General features: G+C 46.1%; 1 protein-coding gene across 4 annotated transcripts in view; it reads right to left on the bottom strand.

The window, feature by feature from the left end:
* The window catches only part of Tyw1 (tRNA-yW synthesizing protein 1 homolog (S. cerevisiae)), an 85,997-nt gene that overhangs the window by 13,747 nt on the left and 50,875 nt on the right, over positions 1-21,375 (bottom strand). For all 4 annotated transcript variants that reach the window (NR_153350.1, XM_006504331.3, XM_017320584.2 and 1 more), the window contains one exon: positions 2,113-2,223. Coding sequence is in view for 3 of the 4 variants with exons in the window: in XM_006504331.3 (XP_006504394.1) it covers positions 2,113-2,223 (111 nt within the window). In the remaining variant the exon portion in view is untranslated. The remainder of the gene's footprint in view (positions 1-2,112; positions 2,224-21,375) is intronic.

Here is a 21,375-nt window from a genome sequence, read left to right as displayed (position 1 = left end):
CAGAGTGCTTACCTCCCGCCGCCCCCCCCACTACAAAGAGCTGAGCAGGGGCCCTGGGTGCCTACCTCCTGCTCCCCTCGAACCCTGCCCCTCCTGCAGAGAGCCCACCCCCTGCCCCTCCTGCAGAGCATCTATCTCTAAAGCAGTGAAATGCTGCTTCCCAGCACTCCTGAGACTCCACACTGAGAAGGCAAGAGCTGGCTTCTAAAGATGAGGACTTCCTCCTACCAGTCACCCATCTTGTGGATGCTCTTTGGTCCCCAGAGAGCCCATCCATACTCTACCTTACAGGCAGAGTTCCAAACTGTCACTTCCAGCCCTGGCTTAACCCCAAAACAGTGGCCTCTATGAACTTGTACTTAAATATGTAAAAGTATCATATATAGCCAGAAAGATTTTGCTGAAGGGACCCTGTTATAGCTGTCTCGTATGAGGCTATGCCAGTGCCTGGCAAATGCAGAAGTGGATGCTCACAGTCATCTATAAGATGGAGCACAGGACCCCCAATGGAGAAGCTAGAGAAAGCACCCAAGGAGCTAAAGGGGTCTGCAACCCTATAGGTGGAACAACAATATAAACTAACCAGTACCCCCAGAGCTCATTTCTCTAGCCGCATATGTAGCAGAAGATGGCCTAGCCGGCCATCACTGGGAAGAGAGGCCCCTTGGTATTGCAAACTTCATATGCCCCAGTACAGGGGAACGCCAGGGACAAGAAGCAGGGACAAGAAGCAGGAGTGGTGGGTAAGGGAGCAGGGCGGAGGGAGGGTATGGGGAACTTTCGGGATAGCATTTGAAATGTAAATAAAGAAAATATCTAATAAAAATAAATATATAAAAAAGTATCATATATATACACATACATACATACATACATACATACATACATATAGAGTGCGTGTGCGTGTGTGTGTGTGTATGCGTGCGTGGTGTGCATGTTTTCCTTTTCCTTTACTCTTTTTTTTTAAATGTTTGAGAAAATGTCTTATATAGCCCAGGCTTACCTCAAACTCATAGAGTAATCAAGGATGAGTTTGAACTTGTGACCCTGAGTGCTGGGATTACAGGCCTCTACCACTATGCATAGCCACTGGGTACTATTTTTTTTTCAATCTTTTTGTTTGTGTGGTGGTGGGATGGGTGTCAGTCCTTGCTTTCCACCTTGCTTAAGAAAGGGCCTCGTTGTTTGCCTCTGTGTATGCCAAGCTAACTGGCCCACAAGTCTGGGCTAAACAGTGAGTCCCAGGCTAGCCTGTACTACAGAACAAGACCCTATCTCAAAAACAAACAAAAAGTGGATGGATGGATGGATGGATGGATGGACGGATATATGGAAGGAAGGAAGGAAGGAAGGAAGGAAGGAAAGAAGGAAGGAAGGAAGAAAGAACTCACCTTTTAACTTACATAGCTTAGGGTAAAATAATCAGGGATAAGGGCAGAGACAGTGGATGGCAGTTGGGTTGAAACCAGACCTGCCCCAGCCTGGTCCACTGAAGGTGGCAGGTGGACAGGACTCATTAGACCTACCACCCATGCCTGGAGGTTTGAAATGTCTCCTAGAATCTAATTGCTCACCCCAGCACTGCTTTCTCAGTTTAGTGGAACTACACAAAACAGCTCATCTTGTGTTGTCTACCTCTCATCTTAGGAAAAACAAAGATTTTTTTTTTTAATCTCAATACCAAATATCTAAAATGTCAGTCTAAACTGACCATGCTGTATGTGGCAGTGATGTACTGTAAAATAAATCAATGAAATGGTTGATTTTTATAAACTGACCGGTCCGATAATTAAACTTATTTCTCACTCTAAAAAAAAGAAAGATTCAAAAAATATTGTGTGTGTCTGTGTGCAGTGCCCTCAGCTGGGTCCCCTTGAGCTGGGTCCTTTGGGAATGCAGCAACTGTCCCTAAACACTGAGCCATCTCTCCAGCCCCGAAGACCAATGGCTCAGTCTCCTGCAGTGCTGTGTCTGATGCCCAGGACAGAGCCAGCTTCCTGGTGAGTCTATGATCCAAATACCCAGAAACTCTGCAAGCTTCCCCCTCCCCCCCCAGCCCTCAGTCAGCTGCCCTCTGCTGCAGAATGCCCACCACCAGGCAGCAGAGCTCACCTTGACCTCGATGAAGTCGGGGTTCCCCAAGGACACCAGCTCAGCGTAGGCCTGGAGTTCATCCACGTTCCAACACTTCACAAGCGTCAGTCTGTAGACCGTTCGTTGTTGCTGGAACAGAGGGAAAACAACTTGGCTTTAGCCTGAGGATAAGTCACAGATTGACCCAAGAACACTGGCCAGCACCCTTAAGCCACAGAGAACGCAGGTCAGGTGAAGCCCCTATGGACGTCTACAAACCGAAGTTACTTTAAAAAAAAAAAAATGGGTTGCTCAGCTAGCTCAACTGGTAGAGCACGAGACTCTGAGTGATTTTATCTTTCATTCCATGTATATGGATGTGTCTGTGCCTCTGTGTGTGTTTGTGTACAGGAGCACACTGCCTTCTGAGGCCAACAGAAGGCAGCAGACTCCCACCTTGTAACATGGTGCTGAGCATGGAACCCAGGGCCTCTGGAAGAACACCACTGCTCTCACCCACGAAGCCTTCTATCTTTGCAGTCCCTAAAGTGACAGTCAGTGATGATCAGATTCTCACACACCTTACAGAAGGCACAAGTTGTTAGTACATGTGCTCCCCACACCCTCACCCTTACAGCCAGGATCTAGAACCATTCCAGTCACCAAATGGCTGCCCAACACAAACAAACACACACACACACACACACACACACACACACACACACACACACACACTGAACAGGCTTCAGTATGAGCAAGGGGGTAGTGAGAGGGCTCAGTAAAGGTACTTGCTGAAAATCCTCATAACCTGAGTTCAAATTCTGGGACCCACATGGTGACTGGTGAGAACCAATTCCTGCAAGTTGTCCCTTTACCTGTATGTGCATGCACATACATACACACAGGTGCACACACATGCACACATACAGATACACAGACAAACACACATACTCACACATATACACAAGTATTCATACATGCAGAGGCACTCATATATTCACACACATATACACTAAACAAATAAAGTAAAATGATTATTAAAGAGAAATAAAGTCCCCCCATGGGCGCCACCACTGGTAAACTACCCGTGCTCCTGTGAATAACCTCTCTCCCGTGGTAGGGTTAGAAACTGTCATTAAACTCATTATGTGATGGAGAGATGGCTCAGCAGTTCAGAGCACTGAATGCCCTTGCAGAGGACCTGAGCTCAGTTCCCAGCACCCACATCAGGTAGCTCACAACCACCGGTAACACGAGCTCTAGGGGATGTGACATGGTCTTCTGGTCTCCATGGTCACCTGCATATGTGTGTGTGCATACACACACTTTAAAAAATATTTTTTCCAGGTCACAAAAACAAAAAAAAAAACCTGTTAGGAATAAGAGGATTCTGGGTGGAGCAGGACAAAAGAGGGAAACGGAAGGTAAAATGACTGGAAGTCATTATAGACATGTAGGAAAATGTCAAACTGAGATGTGATCAGTAAACAGATACATTCTAATGAAATAAGGTGATTAAATCATATTAGATGATGGAACATTAACTCAAATAACCTTTTCAAGCTTTTCAAGTTCACACAAGAATCACGTGGACTGTGAACAATATGGATTATCATTCTTTTCTCTCCGACTTTTTTTTTTTTTTTTTTTGGTTTTTTTGTTGTTGTTGTTGTTGTTGTTTTTCAAGACAGGGTTTCTCTGTATAGCCCTGGCTGTCTTGGAACTCATTTTGTAGACCAGGTTGGCCTCCAACTCAGAAATCCGCCTGCCTCTGCCTCCCGAGTGCTGGGATTAAAGGCATGCACCACCATGCCCGACTCTCTCCAGCTTTCTTGTCATTTATAATCACTGGCATCTCTTGTTAACAGGAAAACCATGTGCATGCATGGTCTAACCAACATCTACCAAAGAATCCAAATTGGCGCATTTTTTGTTGTTGTTTGTTTGTTTGTTTGTTTGTTTTTCAGAAAGCATTAAGATGGCAGTCATTAAAGACTCTGAAAGATGGACAACCCAAGACGTCGCAACCTTCCTGGGCCTGAAATAAACAAGTAAGACTCAAGGGCGTTATAGATTACTACAGATAGTTTAAAATCAAAGGCTAACATTTTGCCCTTGATGGGAGGCCAGACCTGGGTAACAAATGCAAGTTCTCAGGAGCTTTAGTGAGCAGGGCTCAAAATAATGAAGTGAAAGAAGGGACACCAAGCTCCCCACTTCTGTGTTTGGGGAAAAGAAAAGTATAATTTATAACAAGAAAAAAAAAAACACAAGAGTAATTTTTTTTTAAAGCAAGTCTCCTGCAGCCCAGGCTAGCCAAGTACAACCCTGGACTTCTGCCTCTATTTCCTGGGACCTGTGGTGGCCATGTTCCTGAATGCTACAGCACCCTGCACATGTGAGATCTTTCATGGAGCAAACTTAGAAATCTATACTAAAGAGCATCTGTCAGGCACATCAAAAGCATTTCATTCCTATCTACTTAGTTCTTTAGAAAGGCATTTTACCAGGCAAGAAAAGACAGGGCATTTCTAAATTCCCTTGAAATAGCTGTCAGGTTTCCACATCAAATTGAAGAATAGATAGAGCTGGGCTGGAGAGATAGATGTTCAGCAGTTAAGAGCTCAGTCTGCTCTTGCAGAGACTTGAATTCAGTTCCCAGCATCTATGCTGAACAGCTCAGAATCACCTGGAATCCCAGCTCCCAGGGCTCTGTCCCTCTCTTCCGGCCTCTATGGGCACCTGTACTCTTGTGCACAGACACACACACACACACAAACACACACACACACTTCTAAAAATAAAAGAGACGTCCGAGTAAAACTCACAGAAGGCTGTCTATCCTGTTGTTTTAAAGTCTTCCTGAAAGTTCTGATCAAATCAAGGAAGCCAGGGCAAAAAAAGACTGAAGTGCACACAAAAGCAGTAAACTGTGAGTAATATAATTGGAGTCTTGGAAAGCTACCAACTTAAAAAAAAAAAAAAAAAGAAAGAAAGAAGGAAAATCAAATGCAAAGAAAGTGGCCAATTACCAAGGACAACTCGCCAGCTCTCCTAGCCTACAGCAGCAGTGGGTTAAAATAAACCCAAGGTAGGATGGGATCCAAAGCACACATGCTTCCTCAGTATGTTTAATTCCTATCTTTGTAAAACGGGATTTGTGCAGGCTTAGCAATGTTAACCCAGGAATCCCAGGTCCTGAAAGGCTGTGGCAAGAATGCACCAAGTTTACAGCCTGGGCTACACAGCAAATTCCAAGCCAGCCTGGGCTACACGAGAGTGCTGGGCTAGCTGGATGGCACACAGCAACCCCATTTCCAAACTAACAACAAAGTCGTTTTTGTTTGTCTGCCTGTTTTAGCACCTTAACCCTGTCGGACTTAGAACGAAGCCTTGCAGAACTAAAGCACGCTAAGTACCAAGGGTCTGTTTAGACACCTCTATTAAAATACCAATGACAGAGCCGAGGTGGCTCAGTGCGTGAGAATTCAAGGGATGCAAGCATGAGAATGTAAGTTTGGATCCCCAGAACTCAAATAAAAAGCCAGGCATGGCCACACACATCTGTGACCCCAGGAGTGGAGTAGGGGTTGGAGGATGGGCAGAGATAGGATCGCTGCTGTGTCACTGACTGCCAGCCTCACTCCAGCTTCATTGTAAGTACTTGTCACAAGGCAATAAGGTAGAGAGTGACACAGCACGACACCTGATGTCCTCCCCTGGCCTCCACAGACAGCAGGACACTTGCCCCCCTCCCACACACTCACAAAGATACACCACTCAAATGTACATCACACGCTTACACACCAAAACTAAACTAAGTCAGCCCCAACAGGAAAGGCTCCATGCCAGCAAAGACCACTTACAGAATAGAAGGAAGGCAATATTCCACTTAAACATCTCTATAAAAACCTAACCATTCACTTAGGAAATTACATGCAAGAGATGAAACTTAAACAAAACACTTTTCTGAGAGACCTAAAGCAAACTCTGCCTCTCTCTACCTCCATGGAAAGCAGGATTTATAAACCGAGAGGGATTTATAAGTCCTTTGAACACAACCTGATGAGGCCCCTAACAGTAGAGACATTACTCAGCACTTGCTGTGTGCCAGATGCTGTTACGAGTATTTGTGTCTTTCCAAGGCTATAAAATCTATATGTACATCAGAAGGAATCTTAGCAGATGTGTGACTGTTATTTTCACTTGACAAACACGAGATCCAGGCTCAGAGAGGGTAAAAATGCCAAAAGCCACACAGTAGTAGAGCAGGTGATCTGGGACGTGATCGCCAGCAACAGGAATCCTAGCAACTGGGCTTGCGTGTATACTCGCTCTGCTTCTCTGTGTCTGTCAGTCTGTCTCTGTGTGTCTGTCTTTCTCTCTGTGTGTCTGTCAGTCTCTATTAGTTACACTTTGTAAAACTGAGATAAAATACACAAAGAAATTAAGACCACGGACTTATCTGGGTGGCTAGAGTGCTTGCCTTCCCTACAATGAGGCCCCAGTGTCCATCCCCAGAACCACATAAACAGGCATGGTGGCGCATCTGTCATCCCAGCACTAGGGAGTCGGCGGCAGGGGGATGAGGAGCTCAAGGCCTCCTTTCAAGTCAAGCCTGTAGTACATGAGTCCCTGACTCCAGTGGGGGGCACTGGAGAATGGATCAGTGGTTTACGACTGTTCTTACAGAGGGCCTGACCAGTCTGTGCCCCACACCCAAACTGTTCGGATTACAGCTGCCTGGAACCCCAGCTCCAGGGAACCCCACACCCTCTTTTGTCCTCTGAACTCACATGCACAGAGACAGGAGTACTAAAAATTCTTCTTTTTAAAAGATGCACGAGTACATTCATATTCCAAACTGATGTTCCACTGTAATTAATATATATAATAAAGTCACCTCTACAGCTGAGCCACTTCTAGTTGTACAGTGGTTGCTATGCAATAGCAATGGTGGTTTCCAACCAGAGGCGACTCTGTGACCCTGGGGCTATTCTGTTCCAACTTTGAAACTTCCTTCCACAGGAAACCTTGAGAAGCCTTTGTGGCTTCCATAAGTGGGGGTGCTCCTGACATCTAGTGGGCAGAGGCCAGAGCTGCTGCTGAGCACAGGATAATCACAAGCTCCCCTACCCTGCACCCCTTTTCCTGCTATCACAATTATTCCATGAAAAAGGCCAATGGAGCGAAAGCCACGAAGTCCTGTTAGAGCTGGTCTTCCCATGACCATTAATGGAGTCTTGGCCATTTGCTTAATGTCCATGTTTAGGAGCCAACTATCTTCTTCCAGCAGTGCACGACACCCTTTATGCACATAAAATAAAAATGTACTCATCCAAGTGTGTGTTGGAGCATGCACATGCCACACATGCTGTAGCGGTCAGGATATGAGGGCTGTGGCGGTCAGGATATGAGGCTTGGCAGCACAAGCCTTTACCCACTGAGCCATCTCACCGGCCCTGATTTGATTTTGAAAGACAGGCTCTGACTCTAACTCCCCATCTAGCCAATAACCTTGATGTTCTGATCTTTCTGTCTCTACTCAGAGCTCCAGGATTATAGGTGTTGCACTAGCACGCCCAAGGAAGTCAGGAATACCAAAAGTGACGGTCTGAGCTGGAGAGTGGCTGTGGAGAGCTGGCCCTCTCCTTCCTGGGGCTTACACTGAGTCAACCGTGAAGCCATCTGGGCCTGGAACTCTCTTTGCACAGGTTTTTAAACTATAAAACCAGAAGGCTAGAGAGATGGCTCAGTGGTTAGGAGCACTCCCTGCTATTACAGCGGACCTGGCAGATGATCACAACTACCTGAACCAGCTCCAAGAGCTCTGCTGCTCTCTTCTGGACTCCAAGGGCACTGTACTCCCATGGACATGCACATACACACGTGCACAAGCACATACACACACATGAAAAATTAAGATAGGCTGGCTGTGATGCATGCCTTTAACCCCAGCACTTCAGGGGAAGACTATGTTGTGTGTTTGAGCCAAACTGCTCTGCACAATGAGTTCCAGGTCAGTCAGAGCTACAGAGTGAAACCCTCTCTCAATAAGTAAATAATAAAATCAGATTATTTATAAGACCTGTTACAGTTTGCTTTCTGTTGCTGTGATTAAAATACCATGACCAGAAGCAACCTGGGGGGAGGGGCTTACTTGGCTAACAGATTACATGTTGAGGTCTGGTCTGTTGAGACGAATTGTAACGCTAACCTAAGACCTGGTTGCCCCAGACATGAGAGTCCACATGCAGACCCAAGCGATGCTATGTGTGACCTTGCCCCCAAATTATTTCTGCTTGGTGACTAAAGATGCCTATAGTCAGGGCTGGAGACATGGCTCAGCAGTTAAGAGCACCCAGCAACCACATGGTAACTCACAACCATCTGTAATGGGATCTGATGCCCTCTTCTGGTGTGTCTCAAGACAGCAACAGTATATTCACATATATGAAATAAATAAATCTTTAAAAAAGAAAAAAGAAAAAAAAAGCCGGGCAGTGGTGGCACAGGCCTTTAATCCCAGCACTTGGGAGGCAGAGGCAGGTGGATTTCTAAGTTTGAGGCCAGCCTGGTCTACAGAGTGATTTCCAGGACAGCCAGGGCTACACAGAGAAACCCTGTCTCGAAAACAACAACAAAGATGCCTACAGTCTAAAGCTGGGCAGAACTGAGATAAGTGGGGCCTGGTGTTCCTGACTGGAGGAGACCACAAGGCAGAGGGAAGAAGGTGGAGAGAGGAGAAAGACACCATGAGTTAGGAGTCAAGAAAACATGGCCCTGAGGGCTGGCCAACTGGAGGTAAGAGCAGCCTAGATAAATCACAGTAATAACTCGGGATTATGGATAAAAAATAGATTTTAATAACATGGAGGGTAGATATCTGATCTGCACTAGTGCTGGTAAAGGCTTATTATAAATATAAAGGTTGTGTGTCTTTTATCCAGGAACTGAACGATCAATGGCGGGGTAGAAACCCTGGATTGGGATTAAATATTTTCTACAACAGTTACAACCCATCATGAAGGTAAGGACCCAAGGCAGGAACTGAGGCAGAGACCATGGAGGGATGCTGCTTACTGGCTTGCTCAGTTGGCTTTCTTATGCACCTCAGGACTACGGGTATGCCACCACCCATAGTGGGCTGGGCCCACACCCAGCAATTCATTATTCAAGAAAACGCCCCACAAGCTTGCCTACTGGCCAATCTAATGGAAGCATTTTCTTAGTTCAGGTTTCCTCTTCCCAGATGATCCTAGCTTGCATCAAGCTGGAAAACAAATCTAACAAGTCTAACAAATCTAACAAGACTCACAGCCTTCTGGGTTATTTTTGTGCTTTTTTTTCTAGTTTTGTTCCCTAAGCATCTGTACAGTTTGACCAGGAGGCGGCATGACTTTAATCCCAGTACTCGAGAGGCAGGGGCAGGTAGATCTCTAGGAGTTCGAGGCCAGCCTGGTCTATAGAGGGAGTTCCAGGACAGCTGGGGCTATGTTACATAAAGAAACTGTGTCTTAAAAAAAAAAAAAAAAAAGATTTTGTATATTTCATCTAATTGGCATAAAGTCATTCAAAACATGTTTTTTTCTTTGAGTATATATGTGTATACAGATTTGTGAGCATGCATGCAGGTAGCCATACACATGCCACAGGACAAGTGTGGCAGTCAGAGAACTATCTGGATTGTGCAGTCCTCAACTTCTATCTTGAGATGGGATTTCCTTGGTTGTCACTGTGCCTAACCCAGGCTAGCTGACCCATCATCACAGGGACACTGATATTGAAGATGAGCTAAGTCTGGCTTTACATGAGTGCTAAGGACCAGAACTCGGAGCCTCAGGCTTCTGTAAGGCAGGTACCTGGCCCACTGCGTCATCTCCCATAGCCCTCGTTTGGTTATTTAGCATCTCAAGATTTTCAGTGTGATGGTTTCATAGGCTCATATATTTGAATGCTTGTTCCTAACTTGATAGAACTGTATTGGTAAGGATTAGGAAGTGTGACCTTGTTGGAGTAAGTGTGTCATGGGTGTTGGGGGAGAAGCATTGTGGCTTCAGAAACCCATACTAGGCCCAACCTCTCATTCTCTGCCTCCAACCTGCAGATCAGATGCGTGCTCTTGGCTACTGCTCCAACACCGTGCCTGTCTACCTACCCAGGTACAGTCATGCTCCCCAACATGGTCATGGCTTCGCCCTCTGAAACTGCACGCAAGTCCCCAGTTATATTCTTCCTCTTGTAAGCGCCTTGGTCATGGAGTGTCTCTACAACAAGAGAACAGTGAGCCTGGCCACACTCCTTTCCATCCCTAACATTCCACATTTGTCTTATCTCACTTCACTGACTCTGCAGTCCTACAGGCTTTTTGTTAAGGGCCAACTTTGGTTTTTATAATCGTCTCTATTCTGTGGATGGTCTATTTCATTAACTTTTTTCTTCCCTCCCAAGTTCTTACTCTGTGGGTAATTTGCAGTTCGGTTCTAACTTCTTAATATGTATTGATCTTTAGTCTTTCTTACTGAAATAGGAGGAACTCTGTTTCAGCAAAAACATTCATTTCTTGTCACGGGGAAGAAAGCTCTAGACTGATGACCCAGAGTGGGTTCCACTTAGCTGAGGCCTCTTTCAATCTTGAAGAACAGTGCCCCTGGAGCTGGAGAGATGGCTCAGCGGAGAAGAGCACTGACTGCCGTTCCAAAGCAACCAGGTTTGATTGCCAGCACCCACACGGCAGATGACAACCATCTGAAACTCCAGGGAATCTGACGTCCTATTCTGGACTCCGTGGCCACCAGGAAATAGTTTGCAGACACACACTCAGACAAAACACCCATAAATACTAAAAATAATAAAGTAATTTTTGAAAGGAACAAAAAGAAAAGAATACTGTTTCCATCTTCCCAGGTCTGGCAGAGTCCCAAGTAGGCTTGGCCATCTTTTCCTCAAAGACAGGAGGAAGAGGTAGCAACAGGAGATCCTCACCAGAGGACAGGGGAGTTAAACAGCAGGAAAGGACAGAACGATACATTTTTATTTATTTGTTTAGAGAGAGCATCTCACATTGGTTAATGCCAGCTTGACAGAATCCAGAAGTGCACGGGGGGGGGGGGGGGGGTCTCTGAGCCCAGTTTGAGGGACGATTTAACTATATTAACTGATGTGGAAAAGACACATCCTCTCTCTGGCTGGGTGCCTGGACGGTCTGAGTGTGCATGCATTCAGTGCTCTGACTGCCATGTGACAGGCTTGTGGCCTTGCCCTCCCTGTCGTCCCCCGCTGCATGGAGCCTCAAACGTGAGCCAGAATAAGGCCTTAGCCCTGTGCATCACTTTTGTGAGGTGAAGGCACTTACCATGTGATCGTGGCGACTTGAATTCTATCTACAGGACCCAGGTAAAAAGCCAGACCTGGCGGCTCACATTTGTGATCACAGCATTCCTACTCAGAGATGGGAGGCAGAGGCAGGAGAATCAGCTGGGAGCTCAAGGGGCGGCCACCCTGGAGTACACTGCCCACTGGCAGAAATAAGAGACACTTCAACAGATGAAGGGAAGCCACTACAGAAAGCTGCCCTCTGATTTTACCATATGTACCATGTTTTATGCGCGCACACACAAAGGATATAAAGATACATGTATGGCTTTTTAAAAAGCTGAATAACATCTTTAGAAGTAGCTGGAGAAAGTAATACAACAATGTATTGCTGTAATGAGGAGAGAACAACAGAAACAGGGGAGCAGGAGAGGGGAGCGGGAAAGGCAACAGCAGAGCATGATGGGAGGACTGCCTTCAGTTCACAGATGGACATGGAATGACAGAGTACTTGCAGTTTTCTAAAGCTGACCAAAGGGATAGAAAATGCACTCAACTCCTCGTGAGTGCAGGAGGAGCACCTTGTACTTATGGGATCACTGCAATGCTCTGACCAATTACAGGTCAGCTCGCTTGAGAGCCCTAATTAAACACAGAGGCATCAGAGGGGGAGGGGCATGAAAATAGGAGAGAGTTCTTGGGAAAGAGGGGCTCAGTGAGAGTGGGAGGGGGTAAGAGAGGAACTGGGGAGTTATATACATTTGTGAAATGGAAAGGAATACATTTTTGTTTGTTTTTGCCTTTCAAGACAGGGTTTTTCTGTGTAACCCTGGCTTGCCCTGGAACTGGCTCTGTAGACCAGGCTGACCTCGAACTCACAAAGATCTGCCTGCCTCTGCATCCTGAGTGCTGGGATTAAAGGTCTGCGCTAACACCCACGAAAACAATTTTTAATGGGGCTGGAGAGATGGCTCGGTTGCTGAGAGCGCCAGCTGCTTTCTGAGGACGTGACTTTGATTCCAGCACCCACGTGGCAGCTCACAGCTGTAACCCCAATCCCAGGGCATACAAAGCCCTCTTCTGGCTTCCTTGGGTACCAGGCACACACATGATGCAGGCAAAATACTCATACACATTAAAAAAAAAAAAAAGCAATAAAAGAATTTCAAAGTTAAGAAAAAAATTCAGGAAGGACGCTGGGGCTGGAGAAATGGCTCAGGTCTTGAGCCCTTGCTGCTCTTGCAGAGGACCTGGGTTCAGTTCCCATGAGACACCTTACAACCATCTGTTAACTCCAGTCCCTGGGGAAGACTCCCTCTTCTGGCCACCAAGGGCAACTGCATAACTCAGAAAGACAACACATAAATAAAAATAAAATAAATCTTTTCAAAAAAGAAGATTATAGTTCAGCATTTCTCTGGAACACAGAAACAGCTTTTAAATATTAATACACGAAACAACTCCGTTACACAAAATAGATAATGCACTGACCAACTGAAGCTCATTTCAGGGATGGAATGTGGTTTGGTATTTGAGAATCAGTGCCATTCACCATATTAGCAGAAGGAGCAGACTTTAATCAATAGTATAAGAATAAGCATGTGAACTCAACAATTATTCATAATTTAGAAACACATAGGGCCCTGGGAACAAAAGGAACATTCTCCACACTAATGATATTTGCAAGAAGTCAACAGCAAATACTATTATTAATATTATTCGTGGTGAGACAGCGAATATTCCTCCTGAATCCAGAAGACCTTGCATGGGAAGGCAGTGGTAGGACCGTCCTAGAAACAGCATCACACAGCAAAGCTGTCCTACACAAGGAACGAAAGGATACCATGGGCCAGTGAGATGGTTCCGCAGGAACAAGTGCTGGCCACCAAGCCTCACAACCTGGGTCTGATGTCGGGGACACGCATGCTGCAAGGACAGACCCAATGCTTGCAAGCTGTCCTCCTCCACATCTGTGCTGATTCACAAATGCTAGGGTATGCATGTGCCGGCACACACACACACACACACACACACACACACACACACACTTAAAAGATCTTTTTAAACATACCATATGATTTGATTTAAGGAATTAATCATTTTAGAATTAATAAAGTAATTCTTATAATTAATGTTAATATGATTAATAAAATGATATAATTAATAAAATAATTGCTAATAAATAAAGAATTAATCATTTTAGAAGTCTCTGTCATATAACTATCCAAAAAATCTAACTTCTACATATCTATAATAATTTTTGAAAATTAAAAAATTAAGTATTATTTACCAGTGGCATCCAATACTATGTATTTGTAAAAACCAAAAATCACAAAGCACATGAGTGATCCCTACAGAGGTCATTAAATGGTACAATACCACTTAAGAAATGCTAACTCCCGCACTTGGAAGACTGAAGAAGGAGCTCTCAAATCCAAACCTGGCCAGGGCTACAGGGTGAGTTCAAGGCCAGTCTGGGCTATATGAGACCCTGTCACTCACTCACACACACACACACACACACACACACACACACACACACACACACACACACACACACATGAATACAAATGTGGGTCAATACTCTAATGCAAGGATCAATACATTCTGGCCCAAAGGCTGAATGGTCCTCTACTTGTTCTCCTTATAGCCTTGAACTAAAAATAGATTTTATGTCTGAACAATTACAGTCTGTCTTGTAACTGAGAACAGAGACCGTGACGTCTAATTAGGCAAAGCGCAATACCACCTCAACAAATGTCAAGGCCTTCAGCAGGACTCTATCTGGACTCAGCCTTCACTAGTACAGTCTGGGCTTTGTGGCTGTGAATTTCTAAAGCTATGTTTTCTCCTTCCTGAGAGCATCACTTCCTCACAAGCCCTTCACTGTGCCTCTGGTGTGTGCATGCAAAAGTACTTAACTCCCTAGAAGACCTTGGGCTCCTGTCCTCCCATCCCAGGTGCTGGAGTTACACAGTGGCACCAGCTCTTCTGTTGGCCCTCGACACAAGGATGCAAATCCTGCCTAGACTCAACAAACACGGCACTATCTCAACCAGAACACAGCTTGTGTAATTTTTAAAAAGTCTTTGTCTGTTCGTTTGAAACAGAATCTTATTATGTAGCCTTGGTTGGCCCGTAGCACACAACGTAGACCAGGAAACCATTGTGATCCGACTTGCCTCTTGGAAGTGAATTTTTTGAGTGATAAGAAGAAGTTGAAAGTTACACGGAGCAGACTGAGGCAAATCTACTCCAGGAAGAACAGGGTCTGAACGTTTGGCTTACAGAGTGTGCTGGCGTTGCTGGCGTACGCACAGCATTGAAATAAAATAGTGCCCACATCTGGGTGGGGTGTATACAAGTGTGCAGGCAGTCAAGGAGGCCAGAAGACAGCACTGGATCCCACAGCTGCAGTTACAGACAGTATGACTACCCAGTGTCCTGCTAGCCATCTTCCCAATGTTCAAGTGTGTAAGCCTTTAGGTAATATATATAGAAATATTCACAGGTTAGTTTTATTCCAGTGAGATTGTTCGGGGGGTAAAAGTGCTTGCTACCAAGCCTAAGACCCAGAGTTCAAGCCCTGGAACCCCCATGACTGAAAGAGAGAAAGTTGTCATCTGGAGCCGGGCGTGGTGGCACACGCCTCTAATCCCAGCACTTGGGAGGCAGAGGCAGGTGGATTTCTGAGTTCGAGGCCAGCCTGGTCTACAAAGTGAGTGCCAGGACAGCCAGGGCTACACAGAGAAACCCTGTCTCGAAAAACCAAAAAAAAAAAAAAAAGTTGTCATCTGTTCTCCAGAGAATGCCTTGGCAGGCCCACACCCACACACAAATACAGAGAGAAATAAATTAATGAATGGAAAAAAAAACTTTTTAGTAAAATAAACTATTGCAGTGCCCCCGGCCCCGTCTGAGGGAGGAGGCCGACCAGGCAGTAACTTACAGCACTGTCGGTGTCAGAGCGAAGGCTGAAGCTCTGTGCTGTGGGATCCTCTGCTCTTTCTGGCGCCTTAGGTAGTCATAATAAAATGCTGAAACCTATACAATTACATGTTGGAATGCTGCGGCTTCTAATTAGGCCGCATATTCCAGGTGAGGTTATTACAGCCCAGGCCCACCACAGCTCTCTTAATTCCAGTGATTTATCCTGACAGTCGCAATTCAAGACAAACTAGTTGAGGTGGTGTCAAAACAAGGTAAAGCGGTCTCCTAAAATACGGCACCGACTTACTAGTAATCAAAGGGATGCAAATTGAAGCAGTAATGAGGTACCATTTTGGATTATCAAATTGGCACAGGTTGTTTCTTTTAAATAGCAATGCTCAGAGCTTCCTAGACAGGCACACCCATCCCCTCGTGGTGGGGCTGTGATTCGGCACAGACATTTTGGAAATTAACGCGGCAACATGATTAAGGATTCTAGAAAATATCCAACTCGGTTGATCTGGTAATTGCATTTCTAAAAATTTAGCCTACGGGAATGATAAAGCTCGCAAAAGCTGAGGAGTGAGACTATCTATCCACTGGAGCCCTTCTAGCACGGTGAGATATCACACAGTCTCAAGATGTTCAACACCAATCTATGGTGTGGTCATTTGGCCAACACACACACCTACAGTGGTATTTTAGGTGGTATCTGTGAACCCCAGCATGGCTGAGGTATTCCTATGGAAAGCTGAGCTCAGGGCAGACGTGCAGGCTAATTTCTTATCCTATAGCTGTGAAAGAATCCCCTGGCAAACGAAGCCTAAGGAAGGATTTATCTGGGTTCACAGTCCATCATGGTGGGGGAGGCAAGGCAGCTAGAGCAAGAGGCGGCAGCCACCCTGCATCCAGTCAAACAGGAGTGAGCAAATGCTCAAATGCTCACTCTCCACCTACTTCCTCCCTTCTATGTACTCCAGACCAGGCCCAGGAAACAGTGCACCCCTCGTCGGAGTAGGTCTTCCCACTGCAATTAACCTAATCAAGAGACTCACTCCTCCACAGGCTTGCGTTCCAGGTCCTGCAGAAGTAACATGCTAGATGAGCTATCAGAGCAGGACTCTAGGAAAGGGAGGGTAAGCCAAGTTGAGGTGATTTTATTGGACTCTCGTTCCCATCAAAACCTTGGGAAAACCTGCTATAGAGGATTGTTTAATGACAGGCAGTGATTTTCCTAGTCAATTTGTAAAATATGTAGTAACAGGTGAAGTGTGGGCTCTCGTGACTGAAGAGCACTGCCATGAGGTGACAGAGTGGGTCCCTGAGCACAGAGCACCATATAGAGGTCAGAGAACAATGTCACCAAAATCAATAAACAGACGCTTGTGGTGCAGCCCCGCCCAGATGCCAAGTCAGCTTCCATCACTTACACTTCTGTGTCTGAAGACGTGGACCAAAAAGCCAACCCCCTGGCAGTATTCCCAGAGACACAGCCCATCCATCATTCCTGCAGTAAACTCTTATGGACAGAAGCAGCCGGTCCCAAGGTACGTGGGACACAGGGGTGAGGGTACCTCAGATAAGCCAATGAACTCAGTAGCAGATCTACATTCCAGAACTATTGCTTAAGCTAACCTCAATGTCGGAGTTCCAAATAGTAAGAAAATGACCCCATTGGTGGACATTGATTGTTTAATCACAAGATTTTAGAGTTTAGAAATGTTTAGATTCTTTAACTTAAGTCAATAAGTATCCCTGTGTTAAGACTGGATCTCAAAAATAAAAGACTGATTAAAGACAACTGGGTCCTTGAATGAAGCTTTCCACGGTCCCTCTCTGGAACATTTATCAGTGAGGTGTGTCTGGTGTTTGAAAGTAAAATCAGAAGTGACAGTAAGCTGAACCTCACCTGCAAGAGGAAGGACGGGACAGGGAGATGGCTCAGCAGTTACACACACCTGCCAAACATAAAAGCAAAGCACCGGCTGCCCACGGGTGTCCTCGGACTTCTCCACATGTTTGAGGCACTCAACCACAAACAACATGACAATAATATTAAATAATCAAATAAAACTTTTAAGACAGGGCTGGGTTGATGGCTCAACAGTTAAAAGCACACCCTGCTCAGGCAGAGGATCCAAGGGCAATTTCAAGCACCCACCAGAGGTAGCTCACAACCACATGCAATTCCAGCTCCAAGGGATCTAGCACCCCCTTCTGGCCTCGGCAGACACTGCACTCACACATGCACATGCACGCACACACCAAGACTAAAACTGATACTTATTAGAGAATGACTCCGTCCTTGAAGCGAGCCTAAAAAGCTTATACTGAGCTGTGTCTGTGGGGACAGAATGTTGAGCCTGGCTTTTCAAAGTGAATCAAAAGTGATAGCAAACTGAGTCTCTTGAGAGAAAAAGCAGAGAGCACTACAGCCTCACTGGCACACCTGTGATATGCCTTTCATTCAGATCGCTTTCCTGAGGGGCAGTCCTTACTAAACAAGGAAGGTGGACTACTAGCCAAAGGGTAGTACAGGTCTGTGGGGAATTGCAGGCTGGTCTCCGGTCGAGCTGAGGTCTGAACCCTGATGGTCATAATTCACCTACATGACACGGTAGGTGTTCCCTCATGCTCCTGGAACTCCAGCCCCTGCCTAAGGTACCACCTCCCACAGCCCCCACAAGAGAAGCATGGTCAGTAGTCATGTAAGCAATGGCCCAAGCTTCTGACCTTCAGGCTAAACTCCTCCCCAGTTACCTAGCAACAGTGAAGACCATAAAAAGGGGTGCTCAGCCCCCACCTCACTCTCTTACTCTCACTCCTTTGTCCTCTCACTTCTCAGACTTCTCTCTCCTCTTCCCTTTCTCTTTGTCCTCTCCTCCCTCTCTCTCTCTCCTCTCTCTCTCTCTCTCTCTCTCTCTCTCCTCTCTGTTCTACCTTCTCTCCTTCTCTCTTCCCCCCTGCATTTCTATAATAAAGCTCTTAAACCATAGAGAGTCTCTGCTCCCTCAGGACCCGCTGCACACTCCGGTCTGTATTGGGAACTTCTTCCCCCATTCTCTCTCTCCCACAACCCTGGTGGCTTTAGCAAAGTAGCTCGGGGGGGGGGGGGGGGGGGGGGGGGGCGGCGGCAGGCAGGGCTGCCCCTTGGCCACCCCCTGAAGAGTGAGATAGAGGAACGCCCACCCAGGGATGAGTGGATAGGGTAGGTAGCAGCCCTCCCACGCCTGACTGACCAGAGAATAGGGAAGCTCTGGCAGGGCGTGGGCCTCTTTTCCCTTTCCCCATTTCCCCCGGGGCCCGCCCTGGGCTCCCCTTTTTATTTTGTTCCCAACACAAGTCTGTTTCCTGAGCTGTTCCACTGAAACAGATGAGGGAAAAAAGGAGAGAGAGAGGGGATAGTAATAAAGATACAATGAGATGGACGGCTTCATGACCAAGAACTGGATTCAGTGTCTGCCGGGAAACACATGGGAACAAAACTAGCATTGAGTCAAGATGGACGTACCACAATTCCAGAGTTTTCTCACCTGACCCTTCAATGGGAGGGCAACATAGCTCTATAAGGAGGTAGCTGTGGTCAAAGAAAACTAAGATTAAAAGGTAAATGAAACCAAACATAGTAACAAGTGCCTATGATTCCACTGTTTGGATAACAACAGAAGGGTCCTCGAATACACCTGGAAGCCCTGCCTGAAACAAATATATAATGGAGACAGGCATGGTAAAAAATAAAAAGATAAAATTAGTGGCATAACAAAAGAGGGTCTTTAAAACATATTATTAGGAAAGGCTCAGCAGTAGAACCTTTTAGTTGAATCCCCAGTGAGGGCCTGGGGGCGTGGCTCAGTGATAGAGCCCCTCCCTAGAATCCCCCAGTGAGGGGTTGGGGGCGTGGCTCAGTGGTAGAGCCCCTCCCTAGAATCCCCCAGTGAGGGGTTGGGGGGCATGGCTCAATGGGAGAGCACACATCTGACATGCACAAAGCCTTGAGTTGCAAACTCAGCACAAAAACCAAATGAATGAATAAATAAATAAATAAATAAATAAATATCTTCACATACACACACGTACACATGTAAACCTATCAAAAATGTGTACAGCATAATACAATTGTACCTTCTAAAACTGAAATGTAGCCCCTATACATTGAATAGTTAACTACCACAAAAAACACCACCCCCACCCCCACCCCCACCCCCAATTGAGGGCCAGGTGATGGTTCCATATCCTAGTGTTCTTTCTGGAAATGTTGAGATTATGACGTTCAGAACAATCAGGTGGACTGTCGCCTCCATTTCTAACCCCACCCTCCCATCCTCAGAGAAAGGGAAACAAAAGCAAACCCAGCCTCCACCCTGGGGGAAGGAAAGGCTCAGAGGCTACAGAGGTTGTAATCATGTGAGGGCCAGGGCTGCAACTCGGGCGACACCTGAGGGAACACATGCGCAAAGCCCCTGCCGTCTGTCCCCAGTACCACATAAACTCCCAAGGCTGCTGCTCTTTATGTGAAACTGAACATTTCTGACTGGTCCCAGCTACAACGCATTTCTCCCCACTGTGAGGCTAGATTTAGGAACAGAACAAATAGCTGGATACAAATGGTATTTATTCCAACCCAGTACCTCAAGGACTAATGGAGTAATTCTTTTATTCCCGTGACGGCGAATGAATTTTTCCCACACGCGGTGCCTTCTTGCAGGCCCTCAGCAGAGGTGCAAGTTATCTTTAAGTCGCCATAAATCAAACAGACCCCCAAATGGTCTCCAGGATCTTCACTTCCCGAAAGCGCTAATAAAATGGGTTTTCAGATGTCAAGTTGAAAAAGTGCTTCTTTCCTTCTGGCTTCAACCAGCCAAAGAAATTAGCTCCTGATCATCCTTTTTAATTTCCCTTCCCCTTAAACTCTGCTTTTAATAAATCAAACACGATGATGCTCATAAGGGAGTTCGATTCTAATCTCCAAAATGGGGATGGCTGGGCTCAAAGTTTAAAACAGGCCTGGAGACGAGCAGCCTTGAAGGATGTCACTTGCAAAGAAATTAAAGGTTATGAAGAGGGTTCATCAGCCAAGAAAGCAAGCCACCAAGGCAGCAAGACAGCCTCAGGGGTGAAAGGTGCTTGCTGCCAAGCCTCCCAATCTGAGTATAATCGCCATGGTGGAAAGAGAGAGCCACTCCACGTTGTCCTCTGAACTCCAAACAAGTGAGAACACACATGCACACTCACACACACTCACACATACAAACACAAACACACTCATACTCTCTCTCACACACACACACTAAATGTAAAAAAACAAAACAAAACCAAATTTAAAAAAAAAAAAAGTGTTTAATGGGCACCATGAGTGGTGGAGGGCCCAGGCTTCTGGGCTATCCATCAGCTGCCAGCATCACTGAGACCATGAAAAGCCTGCCTCAAGGTGCAGCCCACACCCCTTCTGCCAGCGTAACTCACTTCTTGGTTCCCAGGCAGCACCAGAGACCATCGCGGTGCAGACCGCCAACCGTGCCAGCTTTTCTGTGTCTACACACAGCGCCTTCTCTGCCTTTGAGCACACAGTGAGGTGGTACCTTTTGCACCATGAAAGGTACCAGTAAAATGAGGGCAAAATTCCTTTCCAGCCGCCACACAGGTAGAAGTTGTCTCCTGAGACGTCCACCTGCTCACTTACTTCCCAGGCACCTCTTGGCTATGCTGAATCATCAACATCACTGCCTCGTGCTCGGTCGGGATCCTGTTTGGTTCTTTGGTGTGAGAAAATACCCAGACCAAAAGCAACCTTTGCTCAGAAAGGGTCAGGAAAGGACTTATTTGGCTTAAATTTCAAAGTCACAATCCACCACTGATGAACATCAGGACAGAACTAGGAGGAGGAGGATCAGAAACTCAGGTCATTCATGGTTACAAACCGAGTTCCAGGCTAGCCTGGGCTACAAGAGGCCCTGTCTTTAAAAAAAAAAAACAAAAAACAAAAAACAAAATGCCGGGCAGTGGTGACGCACGCCTTTAATCCCAGCACTTGGGAGGCAGAGGCAGGCGAATTTCTGA

This window comes from Mus musculus, chromosome 5 (assembly GCF_000001635.26).
Source record: "Mus musculus strain C57BL/6J chromosome 5, GRCm38.p6 C57BL/6J".
Classification (NCBI taxonomy): Eukaryota; Metazoa; Chordata; class Mammalia; order Rodentia; family Muridae; genus Mus; species Mus musculus.
Note: the sequence above shows the minus strand (reverse complement) of the source record. Positions and strands in the feature narration are given on the sequence as shown.